Source organism: Centruroides sculpturatus, unplaced genomic scaffold (assembly GCF_000671375.1).
Source record: "Centruroides sculpturatus isolate CEXI.00-Female unplaced genomic scaffold, Cexi_2.0 scaffold6, whole genome shotgun sequence".
Taxonomy (NCBI): domain Eukaryota; kingdom Metazoa; phylum Arthropoda; class Arachnida; order Scorpiones; family Buthidae; genus Centruroides; species Centruroides sculpturatus.
In genome coordinates this window covers 2,018,186-2,033,888 of record NW_019384869.1, presented here as the reverse complement: position 1 = coordinate 2,033,888, position 15,703 = coordinate 2,018,186, and the positions used below count along the sequence as shown (strand labels likewise).

At 36.8% G+C, this 15,703-nt stretch overlaps 1 protein-coding gene and 1 pseudogene across 1 annotated transcript; both read right to left on the bottom strand.

Annotated features, from left to right (window-relative positions):
- Positions 1-1,585: 1,585 nt before the first annotated feature.
- Positions 1,586-14,464, bottom strand: LOC111630867 (calcium-transporting ATPase sarcoplasmic/endoplasmic reticulum type-like). Its single transcript, XM_023375028.1, has 4 exons — positions 14,309-14,464; positions 2,887-2,980; positions 1,826-1,956; positions 1,586-1,736 (listed from the first exon to the last, which is right to left on the bottom strand). The coding sequence occupies exons 1-4, from the start codon at positions 14,462-14,464 to the stop codon at positions 1,644-1,646; spliced, it is 474 nt and encodes a 157-aa protein (XP_023230796.1). The 3' UTR covers positions 1,586-1,643.
- LOC111630868 overlaps positions 4,911-15,703 on the bottom strand; it is a 34,412-nt pseudogene continuing 23,619 nt past the window's right edge.

The following is a 15,703-nucleotide window of genomic DNA, read 5'->3' as shown; positions in this document are numbered from 1 at the left end:
TTTATTTTTTCTGTTTAATATTATTGGGTATGTATACATTTGCATTAAATTAATATTAATATACTAAACGTTTAGGTATCCACGAGTCGAGTTATTAAACTTAATAATCCAATAAATGGCATCCGAATCCATATCATCAATGTATCTCGTATCAGTTCATTCAGAAAACACCTTACGACGCAGTAGCACTTCCGGCGATCACAAACTATCGTTAGTGAGACAAATCTACTTCTCTTTGGCCAGATGATATCTACTTCTTGTCAGTCAGAAGATATCTATCTCTCCTTAGCCACCTTCAATTTTCCCACTCAAACTGACCTTATATATGCGCTACAGTAACTGATGGTCAACCAATCAGTGTCTCCACTTGTCTGTAGCTCTATGTCGGGTTAACGTATCCTTTCAACTATGGAGAATTTGACAGATGAACTTTTTGAGTTAGACAATGATTGGGAACGAAGTGCAAATGTAAAAAGGAGCAGCATATTCTACCATATTCCGAAATTCTCAATGAAAAAAATCTGAAAAATGTACTTTTTTCCAAAAAATGTACGAGATCTGTAACTAAATTTTTTAATAAAAACATTTCACTTTATTTTATGATATAAATTTAATTTTTAAAATGTATTTTATGTATTTTGTATTATGTTGTATTAATAAACAAAATTATTTGCTTATTTTTCACTTATGTAGAACCTAACCCTATATCTCACTGTATGGGTTCATGGGTTCAATATGGGTTCATTTTATGCCGATTCGATTTGCGACGGCTTTTGTAGGAACAAAACTGCGGCATAAACGGAGGGCTACCTGTACATGAAAGAAAATTAGTTTATCATGTTACACATACATATTAGAGTTGCAATGTTATAAGTGACTAAGTGGCAATGATGTAATGATTTTTAGTCACATGAAGGATTTGGTTGCTGTATCACTCTATGGTATATACAGTACAATGTTACATATTCTGGAAGTTTTTTTTTTTGAATATATATATAGAAATTGTTAGCTTCAGGAAAATCACAACAATACTCTAAAAGTATAAAAGAATTTTGCTTGTAATTCTGATTAAAAAAAGTTATATTATAAACAAATATTCATCTTCTCCACACAGTTTTTTGATTGATTTGCAAATGCAAAGTACTGTCATATTATAAACAATCATATATAATAAGCCACATTTTCATTCATTACAGTTGTTGATCTGCAATGAAATTGTCCAAATGAATAAAAGACGACAATGCCATGACCAACATTATTCATAAAAAAAATCAAAAAAGTTGTAATAGATTTGAACTTGGTTCCCATGTGATAATAGGCTGATACCTTTTGTATACCCATCAGAAAGGCCTAAAAATTTTGGCAACTATAAATTTATTTAAGAAGCAAAAAATGTTTCCATGTGTGAAATATAAACAAAAGATGATATTAATCTGTATTGAAACTCTTTCTTAAGGCACACTTCTTTAATTATAAATAAATAAAATAAAAATCACTTATTGATATTAATTCATAAATAAGTTTTCTTAATATTACAGTTTTTCTGTTTGCACCCAAAGAAATGTTTCAAGACTAATCATGTGATACAATTAAAACTTTTATCTGCCAAAGGTTTACATAATTTATGTAAAAAACTACTTTACTCACACTTCACCAATTGGTTCATATGTGGAGCCAGTAGCTTCGAACTCTAAGAATGTGTTTTCACCATCTTCAACTTTGTCCAAAATGAAGAACTGGAATAAAATGCAGATAAAAATATAGAATACAGTATTTAAATATTTAACTTATTATCATTACTGCATATACATATTAATGCACTTACCCTGCTAACAGACATCTGATTTGTGGTCAATGTACCAGTTTTATCTGAGCAAATAACAGATGTGCAACCTAAGGTTTCTACTGAAGGCAATGATCTTACAATAGCATTCTTTTTTGCCATTCTCCTAGTTCCTGAAATTATAATTTAATGTTTATGAAACTACTGGATCAATACAAATATTTTTAAAAATTTTTCTTCTAGAGTATTTTACAAAAGTAAAAAGTTTAAAACTGTGTATAATATAGTAGCAATCTACCAGAATTTATTTTGAAATTGAGAAAAGTAATAATTAGAAAAACTTAAATATTATTATTCATAACAAAAATTAACAAAATTACTTTGAATGTATTTTTAATCAAATCAAATCTTTATTTATATATCAGTAATGATGAATATAATATTTATGTACTAAATAATAATTAACATAAAAATTTTCTAAACATTTTTAGCTAATTACGTAAGTTTTAATGAATTAAATAATTCCATAGCAAATCTTCAAATAATAGTTTTTCTTACATTCTACTTAGAATAGTGAAAATACAAAAATTACATAAATTAAGAGAGGAGGTAAAGGGTTTTAAAACCTGTTTTGGGCTTATTATTCTAGTGGATCTGAAGACTACAGATATTTTTGTGTCTTATTTAAAGTTGAATAAAAGATAAATTTGTTATTTACACCATTATTAAATTTTGCTGATAAGTAAGTTACAGTTGTCTCTCCTTTGACTTATTAGCTAAATTGAAATATTTTGTTTAAACACACATTACATTAATTGGTTTATTGTTTTATCAGTTTTGAAGTCCTAGGACTAATATTCCATTTGTTTTATGTGAACAATATCTTTACTTACATTAAATTTTTGGGATGGTATCTATTATATAAAAATAGAATTGAGTGTATAGATAATAGACGTTACTTTGTATTCATTTTATTTAATTTTTTCATTCTTTCCAATTGGGGGTTAATCCTGCAAACTCTGTTTATGATCTTAAATGTATATATATACACATACATACATATGCATATATACATTCTTACATGTACATGAAAATGAACTCACCCAAAGCTAAACAAGTTGTGATAACAGCAGGTAAACCTTCTGGAATGGCAGCAACAGCAAGAGCTACGGCAATTTTAAAATAGTAAACAGCTCCCTAAAGTATAGAATATATGAATACAATAAATAATAATAGTTTACATTCTATAATAAATAAAAATATTACATAAATAAGTTGTATTGAATAATGGTACATATTTTTTTCATATTTGACTCTTTCTGCCCTGTGGGTAACTGAGAGGGCTGTTTTTAATCAGACTCATTATAGATTCAGCTAAGCCCACAATGGAATGGTGAGGCATAGAGTCTGACATATCTGGAACAGACAAAAGCAGGAATTTTTCATGGGCTATTCTCAAGGATTTGATCCCAGATTAGCATCCTTCTCCATCTGGCACCATAATAATTCTTTTGTGTTATGGTAGAATTAGTTTGATTACATTTATTTTGGCAAGTCTTTTATATAGAAATGAATTTATGTTAATGTATTCACAAATATAATATTAATTATAATTTAAAGTGTATTATTGTATATGATAAATTATATATGTTATAGNTTCGTTAATCACAAAATTGGACGAATATTAAAAGCGAAAACTAAACACGTGCACACCCTGCTCTAGGTAAACAGAGAGGTCGGGTCTCGTGTGACGTCACTAACTTGGCATTCCTGGCTAACATTGTAGAATAGGGATCTGGCTATCCTTGTAGTATATTGTCCTTGGTAGACCCCCCTATAACACAGTAGATACACCGGTAAATACGGTAGACCCCCTTTTTGTGAATTCGTCTTTTACGATCGCTTAAATACACGAGCCAATCACAGTTAGGTACAGTACGTGTGCAGTTTACGGACTACGGCTGTTCGAAAGGTTTCTTCCATAAAATTAATCGATTCTAGACTAATCCGACTCAACATTTCCAAAACACGTATAATTTTTTGGGAATAATCCGTATAAACTACGCTATAAACAAAAAATTGTAGGATTACTTAGACTTACCGAGTTCGACGATGCCATTGCTTAATTTAAGCTTGCTTTCGTCGCGGAGCGGCGCATCGAATGGGGGCGCGCGTTTCCCGATAAATTAATTTCTGCAAAAAATTCGCTAAACTTTGGAGTCATTATTAATATAAATATAATTTTTACGGCCGTTAAATAATAAATGGGTTTTTAGTAGGTCCGCCGCTCTTTTAAACTCGACGGTTTGCGCAATATCCGCTATCGGTCTAGATTCGACCGATCCTGTCGCGACGCGAGTCGGCGACGACGTTTTACCGTATTATACGAGTCTATTTTAGCGTGTTTATACGAATACGATGGCATTTTTTCGCCTTTATATACAAATCCGTTTTATACTGTATTTTAAATCGAGACTGTTGTCATTGCAAGGTCTTTTTTTATTTTTCAATTGTAAAGAACAGATTGGTCTAGCCCAGGGGTGGCCGACAGTTTTCGCCCCCGGGCCGAATTGGAAAGAAAAGTTTTTCCACGGGCCGAACCAGAGGCTGTCCCGGGAAGATTTTGAGGTGGCGCCAGATCTCGTCGCGGTGTCACCCCGTAGAGACTAAATTGTAGATAGAGATTACAGATACATTTTTCACATTATCACGCTTTATCGACATTCTACGCTGTACTTACGAGATTTGTAATGGAGGGTTAACTCTAAAACGCGCGGTGAGTCGTTGACCCTTTTTTTTAGGCGTCAGAATTTTTCATCGAGCTATTCGGACTCGAGTAGCTAATATTGAAAGATTAATCGCGGGCCACACGAATTCGTTAGACGTTGGCCGTGCCTGGTCTAGCCCGTAACTCCCTGGGGAAATGTTTGATTCGAAGTAACGCGACTGGCGCTTTGCGTGGGAAGTTCGTACGAAATTAATCTGTTCCCGTCTAACTCCATCCTCGAGATTAAGGACGACAGTGGCAATTTTTTGAAATCGCCGGTGCCGTTTATATAATTCCGAAGCCGGGACCGGTGGCGTATTTGTTTTGTGGGCAAGGTGGGAAGGAAAGAACTGACAGATAAACGTTTTAACATTTTGTTTTATTATCGATATTCGATAGGATATGCAACATTTCGATGTAACAAACTTCAACAAAGAATAAAATTAACAATTATGAACGGGGAGACAAAACAATATATATAGAATCGAGTGTTTCGTTTCCTGTTTTTTTTAAATCACATTTAAAAATATCTACATTCGTATTGTGAATGTTAAAACCACTACGTCACCGAAGGAATGAAACGTCGAACAGAAGAAAAATAAAACGGTGGCAAAATTTACGTGTTTTTTTTTTTTATTCCTTAATCTACCGTACGGGGATGTCGCGTACAAAATTCGATGGCGGGCGGAAACGGTGCGTGACTTTGGCGGTTCCCTAAAATTTTAGGCACTCGATGTCTACGAATAGTCGGCGGGCGGAATGGGCGCCGCCCGTCGCTAGCGACTATTCGTCGGTAGAGGCACGTTTGAGGCGACGCTCGGTTCGGTACTTTCGACGGCCCTTCGCTCCGATTTACACAAAAATACTGCGGGGTTAACACGTTCTAGACCTAGACTAGATTTTCGGGAGTCGAAGCGCGCGCCTTCGAAAATGCTCGACCCGTATATCACAATACGGTGTTTTTATCCATAAAAAAACACGGGAGACAAACGCTAGCTAAAATTCGGTAAAAAACACTCAGAAACGGGGGTGGGAACTGATTCCCCCCTCGACCATTACCGCTGACCAGATTGTACTCATCGAACGTGGGGGTGTATATATATAGATTTTTATATATATATTTTGATAAAAAGGACGCCGACCACCGCCGGGGATCGCCGGATAACCGAGTCCGAGTCGGAGCGCGGTTGTCCGGCGAGAAGCCGTTCGTCCCTGCCGATGAAGAGTTCGCGAAAGGTAAAAATGGTAAAAACTACAAATGTGATGATTCGAAACAGAAATTACGGAACGGGTGAAAACGGATGGTCGTGCGGACGGGGCGTTCCGTCCGCGGGAGACGCACGCACGACTGTGAAGCTACTCGACGTGACCACGAACGGAGCGTACGGTCTCTCGAATTTATTTCTTCTGCATGACGGGAGCGACTGAAAGAGAAAAAACACACACATTTAAGTATCTTCGTAAATAATAAAACGATAGAAATCAAATGAGTAGCAACGTGCACTAACTAACACACAACACAGACCAGCCATGCGTGCCACCACTTACCACAAAAACAAAGTTAAAAGCGTAACCACAATTAACAAATAATAATGATAATTTGCCGTAGAGTTAACGGAATTAAGATATTTAATATACATATATTAATTAAAAATGAAAGAATTAGCAAAGGCAGACGTGACACATGCGGCGTAACCAATGGAAGAGGAAGAAAGATTATGCGTAGCTTGGGTCCTTGGTCTTGCCGACGTCCTCCGGTCCCCTTTCACAGTCATGCACTCTGTCCTGGGCAGTTCACGGTCCAACCAACCACAAGGTTATCGACAGGAAAGGGACAAATGGAAATAAACAGTTTGGTGGAAGAAACAATTACCGACAGGTGGCTGGTTTATACCTTATCTGTATGTCATATAATAATAATAATAATATATTAATAATGATTTCTTTGGAATAATTTGGAAGAAAATTCTCTGAAAAATTACAGTCCATCCTGTCAGCAAGTTAACGGTCAGTTTATGAAAAATATTAGGAACGACGAGAACGTAACACAGACACGTTCCCTCTAGTAAAAAATCACAATATTACACTTTAAATAGTGTATAAATTAATAAAGGGAGAGAAATGGTTACTCGATACACAAGATATAAAACGGTAGAGGAAAAGATAACGGTTTCTATAATACCATCGATAAATTTGCGGGCGATGAATTTCAGGGCTTCGTCCAGTAACAGTACCGGAAAGGATATCTTCATCACCGCGAACCATTCGTTGATGTCCAACGGGCACACTTGGAAAACGGTCTGAAATGTGACAAAACGACGGTGTCAGCCGGACCACACTCCCATATCCAGACGCGCGTGCCGATATATCTATTAAAAAATACTCACGGAAAGAATATCGACGTATAAGATGACGAAGTGAAGAGTCATAGACAAGGCCATGGATGCCAACAACCAGATGTTGATCCAGGGAGGCATGACCAGCAGAGACTGATTTTCGGATAAACTGCGGAGAATTTGATTGGCAATTGTTAAAACAAGTTTTTACATAATACAACGGCTCGTAAGTCGAGTGAGGAAATACGCCCGAATGCCATTTGTCACCGCGTTATTTAAAATTATAAATCATTCTCTCACCTGTTCAACGCGTTCAACATTTCGATGGTTACTAACACAGACAGAGCCATGGTCATTGGGTGAGGATCGTGGAAGATGTTGCAGTCGATGCCTTTGAAGTTCTCCGGGTCGCCCAGGCACTTCAAGTGATGAGACAATTGATAGTAGTTGAGGTGAGGTCCGGTGGGGCTGACTAAGTACCACCAGGCGGAAGCGCCCACGGTGCCGGCACCGACGTATCCTGCCAGAGAAACAAAACGGTTTAAGTACACCGGCTAGGGGGAGGGAAAACGAAAAGACCAGCGAGAGAGACCCACCTCCGATGGCCATGTAACGGAAGAAGAGCCATCCGGAAATGAGACCTTCGTCGGCTTTCCTGGGAGGACGATTCATGATGTCCAAGTCGGGAGGATTGAAGCCCAGAGCGGTGGCGGGAAGACCGTCCGTCACCAAGTTGACCCACAACAGTTGAACCGGAATCAAAGCTTCGGGAAGACCCAGAGCGGCGGTCAAGAAGATGCTGCGGAAGAAATTATTATTAGTCCCGAAAATTCTCTCGTTCTCGTATTAACGTCACCAGAGATTTTCGATTAAGCAATTTTTCTAGACAATTTAAAAAGGTTTTTTTTTAAGATTAGACAATATCCCGCGACTCCGGGTAATTTAAACTACGTTTATAAATATTAAAGAACCCGCAGACATTGTAAAAAGCCGGGCGCGATTAAATCTCGTAACCTCTTTCTGGCGGACTAGGAAATAACGTCCGTGGTACGAACCTTACGACTTCGCCGACGTTGGAGGAGATGAGGTATCGGATGAATTGTTTCATGTTGTTGTAGATGGCACGACCTTCCTCTACGGCCGATACGATGGTGGAGAAGTTGTCGTCGGCCAACACCATCTCGGATGCGGACTTGGCCACGGCCGTGCCCGAACCCATGGCGATACCGATCTCGGCCTTCTTCAGGGCGGGGGCGTCGTTTACTCCGTCACCGGTCTGACCAGACAAAGGCAAAAGGTTAGAGACGAAGAGGAGGAGGGAGGAGGAGGAGGAGGAGAGAGATACCGACCATGGCAGAGATTTCTCCGTCGGCTTGCAAGAACTCTACGATTTTGCTCTTGTGGGCAGGTTCTACTCGGGAGAAGAGGCGAGACTTCTGTACGGCCCTCCTCTGTTCGCTAACGGGCAGATCGTCGAACTCACGGCCAGAGTATGACATTCCTGAAAAACGCCATTATAATCTAATTTCTTTTTTTAGTACTTCCCCCTATTCCTCACTTTCGGGTTTGGTTATTAGATCTATTGGCGGGAGTTGCCATCATTTTTTGTTTGTTTTGGGAAAATAACAATCAAAATTTCTATTTATTTTAGTGATAAGTGCTGTATGGACGTCCCTGGGATTTGTTTTCGATCATATTACCGTTCTGTTCCTAACATATTGCTCGCAATATTGGATGTTTTCTTATCGATCTAAATATGCAAATACATATTAAATGAAAATAATGAATGCCGTGGAGTGAAAAAGACTAAATATGGCAGCATTTTTCTCGCCATTCGAGAAATAAAATTTTTAACTATACAATCGGACTGCTTATCCCTTTCTCTTCGTCATTATAAAGAACGTAATTTCGTAGCAATGGGGTAAGAATTGTTTCGAGTTTTATGCCGAAAATTATTCTATTAGTTGGTATTTTAGTCAAATATTTACCGGTGGTGTCCTCGTTTTCTCCGAATACCCCGATTCTTCTGCAGATAGCTTCGGCGGTGGCCTAAAAAGTATAAAAATTATTCCAATTATTTATTTTTTTTAACAAAACCAACATTTAAGATATATTCTTTTCGACTATTAAAATAATTTGCGTTTAATTAAGACGGACCAACAAATTTCGTCACGTATTTATGCTATAAACATTTCATATCATAGAAATTCTATGGCCACCAATTTTTTTTTCTGATGATAATATTAATTGTAGTGTGAAAAGAAACTAAGTTTATATATCGACATATAAATGACCATTTTTATGGGAAGTACAGAAAATTAATGTAACACTACATACAAGAAAACACTCCATCTCTCATAGTCTCGGATACGTGTAACACAACAGCTGTATTAGACACCTGGCAATGTCTTCTTAGAGGCCGCTTTTCCTCGCTCGTTACTAATATTTTTATTGTATTGTGCTTCTAAAAAGATTTAGTTTATTTGGATACGCAACGACACGTGAGCGATCTGCCAAGGGGGTGCCTCCCGGCAGAACTTTTTAAGGGCAAATGTGAAATACACCCGGAAAATTCCACGTGGCCGGCACGTTGGCCGGGTGCCAACCCGCGACAAACTAACAGTGTTCGGTGGTTTTATCCACTCGGCCAGCGGAGGGCTAACGTCTCTAAAGAAACTGGGCCAAACCTTCGGAAGTGCTTAGAACGGCCCCGCACTGGCAGAGGTATGAAATTGTATCCGTCTATTGGAAGCGACGTACCTTGTTGTCACCCGTGATGACGATAACTCTGATACCGGCTTCGCGACATTTCTGAATGGAATCGAATACTTCTGTCCTGGGTGGATCCAACATACCGGCAACGCCGACGAAAGTCATGTTCACCTAAAAGTAAACCAAGGTATAAATAACTCTGAAGTAATCGGGTAAGAGTTACTGAAAAAAGGGCGATGATAACGTTAAAAAACTTACGAAAAATAAAAACTACTCCCTATTAATTAATTAATGTGCGAGGTGGGATCTAGATTAATTTAACTCCACGTGCATATTGTAACGAATATTATTTTATATTAAAAAAATCACTTACTTCATAATTAGCGAATTTAGTAGAATCGACCAAGTCCATGTCGTCGGGTTTGGGTGGGTTGTCGCAGGTGGCCAAGGCCAGACATCTAAGCGTGTCGCGACCCGTTCCGTAGTGTCTGGTCAGATCCAAAATGCGATTCTTGATGGAGGATGTCATGGGTACTTTCTGATTTCCAACGCGAACGTGAGAGCAACGGTCCAAAACACCTTCGGGGGCACCCTGACGACGACAAAAAAGAAATTTTAAATCCGGCTACGTGTATTTTGTATTGGAATAGAAAACGTCAGGTAAGACACTAACTTTGCAGAACAATTTTGGTCCGGGACCCAAACGAGTGGATCTGGTGGGTACGCAATAAGAGCTCATGGATTTCCTGTCGCGGGAGAACTCCAGAGTGAATTCTTTCTTCCACATGGAGGAGATTCCGTGAGAAACGACCAGGGCAGCATCGCGTCTAGACTTTCCTGCCTTATCGAAGTTCCATGGATTCATCTTTTCGGCCAGAACGACGAGAGCAGTTTCCGTGGCTTCGCCTACTTTCTCAAACACTCCTTTGTACTGTCAAGATAAAGTTTTAATTGTTTATTTTATGAAAAAAGAAATTTTCTATTTTATAGTCTGCTACACACTATATTACATATTAATGTAATAAGATTTGTACCTTAATCGATTATGTTGTAATTTTAAGACATGTAAATGTAAACTGGACATATTTCTTGTAAAAAAATTGTAGTAGCAATTTTTTTACAAGAAGTATGTCCAGTTTACATTTTGATAGTATAAAAATAATTTTTCAAATGCTTTCTGTAGTTAATATGGCAGCGATGAGTTAAATTTCAACATAATTTTATTCATTGAAACTATATAAATGTTTTCTTTGATATTCCCAAAGTAAAAATTGAAATTGGTTATGAAATTTCATAAATACCAAAACANTGAGGAATGCACGTCATTTATATAATAGCCTTATCAGAACCTTTTTTCATACTTTGCCTAAATAGCATTTGTCATTCTATAGAATGCCTAGGGAAAGTATGTAATAATTCTCATATTTCATAGATTGCCTAAAAACGCCAGGCATTATATACAATGCTTAGGTATTCTATAGAATGCCGGCTTTTCATACTTTGCCGGTAACATATATACTAAGAAAGTCTTTATTGGAATGTATTATAGATTTGGCAAGGACCGTCGGCACATATGCGGTGACAAATGCAACGCGATATATTTGGACCAGAATATTCGTTAATATTTCTCCGAATCCGACTCGGATTCGAACTCGGTTCCCTAGAACGGCGGGCGTATTTATTGTTTCGTTTCACTTTCGTCATTGTCGTTGTGTATCAATATATATATTATTGTGAGAATCCAACATATCGTCGATATCGTCATACTTATTCGATAATTGTTGTCGAATCTACTACCCCAGAAAATCTCCGCTTACACTTTCCGACGGCGAAAACGACGCATTCCCTCACTGACCCTCCGATCATTCGCGGCCGGATGGCCCAGCGCTCTGGAGGTCCCGGGTTCGAATCCGAATGGTCGATAATCCCCAGGAATTTTTCGGGGGGTGGTCCGTTCGGATATATCGGGCCCCGTCCCTCACCACCCGGCAGCCCCATTGCGGGCCTGGCCGAACCCATAACGTGCTTGCAAAAAGAGGCCCTCTTAGTGCCCACGGGGCGGAGAGTTAAAAAAAGAGACCCTCCGATCATATTATATATATGATTATTTATAAACAGTCGTGATTTTTACTAGGTAAAACCCGTACGTGACTCGGTGAGTTTGCCTACACCGCTTAAACCAATGTCCGCGGGCACACTTTAAAAATACGCTTTTAACATTAGTGGAAAAATACAATTACAAATAGCAATTTGTACATAAAAATACCACGTCTATTCGTGTTAAATAATGTTTCCTCTATTAAGTAACAAACGAGTCATTAATTAACGAGGCGAAAAAAGTAAAATATGAACCGAAAGATGCGGAAACGACCTCGGGCCTTTTCAGTTACGAAATGAGGTAAAAGCGGCGCGTAGTTGAAAAGATGGCTTCCCAGAGCCGCACTAGCGCAGGAAAACGGTGTATCGTGGAACGAGGGGATTAGTACGGAGGCGGTAGTGCGTGGTGTTTCGAACTATAAGCCAAGTGCTCGAACGTACAGATAGAAATGACGCGTTTACTTTTTATTCTGTATTTTTTGGGGTACGATGAAAACGAGTTTTGCGGAACGTCGCCGCGTTTATGGTAGCGTGTTACTAAATCCAGTCAACGTAATAATTAATTTGCGCAACGAAATGTTTCGATGGACGGATGGCGGGAGCGGTAATAAAATTAAATTTATTGCCGCTTCTGCCAACGATCGAATCCGAGTAGGAAACTTTGCCTTGTGTTTGGAAATATCGTAATAAATTATTAGTTCGGTAAATTTGGGGTCGACGTCGTCACGTTCGGCTATAAACGGGTAGGATAGGCGGTAGATTCAAAATCCTTTCTTTAAATTCGTATATGTGGTGTCCAGAGTCGATCGTATCCCGAGGACGAGAGGAAAGAGTGTTGTTAACTTATCCATGTCTCGAAATATTTTTATAAATTTTAAACCCGTAAAAAACTCGTTGAAGTCGTCCGGTTCGGAAGTACACCCGCGTACCAACTAAAAGTTTTTCGCGAAATTTGATTGGTTGACAGATTACCGTTCGATGTTCCGTTGCAAATGGTATAGTTTCTTAGAGTTAAATTGTGATAAAAAGTTTAAAATACCACATTTTCAATTGTTGTCTATTTGACCAACGAAATTGTGCCATTTCGTACCGTCCGAGTGACAATGGTAGGCTAAAAAACCCAACTCTTTATACGGTTTTCGTATTAATGTTTGTTATATTATAGCATTTTATTTACACAACTACAAAGGTTATCTTACGTAAGGGTTTATCGCACTCGGTGCCCGATCTAACGCGTTTTAAAAATTATTTAAATTGTTTACGGTAGAGGAATAAAGAATTTTAAAATACGTTAGAATGGTTATTCGGTGCGATAAACTCTTACGTAAGATCACCGTTGTATATGTATCAAATACAATAATATAATAGAAGGGTTAGAAGTACGAAATAATCTTAATCTTTGCCGCCGTTATTTTTTTGGCCGAGTAAAGTTTAAAAATTAAGCGTTAAATATGAAAGTTTTTAAAGAAAATATGATAAGAGATGGCGCCACCAAACTTTTAAATGTTGCCGCTCGTTGGTTAATATACAGTAGACCCCCAAGGACTTTAAACTACAAGGATAGCCAGATCCCGTATATTTGTTAGCGTGACCTTGGATCTATGTGACGTCACAGCAAGTCCTCTACTTCAACACGACAGNTTTTTTCTTAGACTCACTATTGTTTGGATGTAACTAGCTTTTTTTTTTAATTTTATATTTTCTTCTAATATGATATTAATATAGAGTGATGTTTCATCTGCATTATTTTGCAAGTGATATGCTGGTTCCTCAGCACTTCTTTTCTCTGTAGATTGATTAGAAAGATGGTAAAACTATCTTTTGTTTTTTAACATTTGAAATAATTATCTGATTTTGGATTATACAGCAATGGATCGTAGTGTTCTATTTTAATTTTTATATTTTCTTTAGATTTGTGAGAAAGCAATGATGATACCCACTCTAAACTGTTGGGATCATTGGATGGTTGACCTATGAAATTAACACAATATATGATACTATGCAAAATACTGTTCCATGTTTATGTTTAGGATGTAAATTTGCATTCATTATCTCAAAACGTTATATCTAGAAATACACTTGCAACAGCAGGAAGTTAGAATCAGAAGTGTTAGTAAGTTCCTTAGCTGCACCATCTGTTGAGAAATTTATTGCTGAATACAGTGTATATACTAGTACTATGCTAGACTAAGGTCAATGAATAACTGCAGAACAAATTATCTGTGTATTTGTATTCGTGTATTTGTGTTTAAGAATTTCCTGACTGTGACATGGGTCTAGTATGTCAACCTGTTTTCTATAATGTAATGTATATGCTGTTGTGAAGCCCTAATGTTTCTATACTTTTAGGTAGTGCATGTGTTACAATTCCTGTGCTAGAAACTGCTATTGGCACAATATGTACTTCATCCATTTATCACAAATGCTTCATTTTGTGGGCAAGTTCTGAGTATTTATTAAGATTTTTAGGATATGTATTTTGCATGATGTGGGTGTTTGGTGCAGCTATGTCTGAGGTATGTATGTGATTTTGTTTTATTTGCCAATGAATATGATTTAGAAATCACATTCATTGTAAAACATATATATATATATATACACAATAATACTTACTTTAATCCAGGAACCACCATGAGCAGGATCATTGAAGTGTCCAATATTAATTGCCCATACTGCAACACAAATAACAGATATCACTTTAGAAAGTTGTTCTCCAAATTCATCAAGTTTTTGTTGTAGAGGAGTTCTGACTTCTTCAGTTTCAGACATTTNCTAACCTATAGTTAAATCCATACAATAATAAGACACATATTTTTTGGATTGTCTGTTTTCTAATTTATAAAGCATCTTTTACACGACATTCGTGTGAATTAAACCCGGAGAGATTGTAAATAACGTTGTTTACCAAGCAGATATTCGGAAAAAATAATAACAAATTTATTTTTTGGAGTAAATAAAACTCGAAATTTTAATTATAAGTAATTTTGAAGTGAAAATACTCCGTAAATTCATGAAGTGTTGTACATTTACTAAAGATGATAATTTTCTCTGAAACAGAGATGAAAAGTTTAAAAGTCATGCCCATTTTATAAGGAAATGAATTTGAAAACCACAACATTTATAATGATAGTTTTTGTTTGCATTAAAAAAAACTTGAACAAATACATGTATATTAAAATTTTACTTTCCCAGCTGTTATAAAATATAGCCAAGGGAAAGTATAGAGACCAGTCAAAGTTTGACCCTCCCAACTTTTTTGCATTTCTTGACAATTTGACACTCAAGAAGCCCAAAAATATAAAATCTTCCAAAATTTTGTGCGCGTCAGCATCCGGGCTGGACAAACTGAAAATTTGGAAACTTGGTAGGTTTTGGGACGTTCCGTTCGAGAGTGTCCGGGCAAGTCGGCAGGGTGGAGAAATAGAAAAGGAAGATCGTGTTTCGTATCTGTAGTAAAGTCTGACTTAATGAAAATTTTACTCATTAGTGGCATTTTGAATATTTTTACTGTAAAAATGCACTTCTACCCTCAAAATTAAGCATTTTGCCTTTTATAATAATTAATAATATAAGAATTATCTTTTAATGAAATCTAATAAGATATGGTACCACACAATTTATCTTTTAGCTAACAGTGCAATAGAGATTTTTAAGTTAAAAAAAAAATCTATTAAAAAAATATTTATCATAATTGAACATAATAAGAAATTAAAAAGAACTAATAAGGTTCATGCCTAATGTAAAAAAAAAAAAAATTCAGATATTGAAGAGAAATACTGAAGATATTAAACTAATTATCTTATTATATCCAGGGCTAGTGAGAGAAAGGAGAAGCCAGGGCTCAAGCCAAAATCTGAGTTATAAACGTTTAATTATAAAGTCTAGAAAATTATTTATGTAATTTCAAATACTTAAAAGGAGGAATAAATTTAATAAACTGAGAACATTGCATCAGAAGAAAGTTTAGGGAAGTCCAGAAGACCTTAGCCTCAGGATTACTCTTTGCAT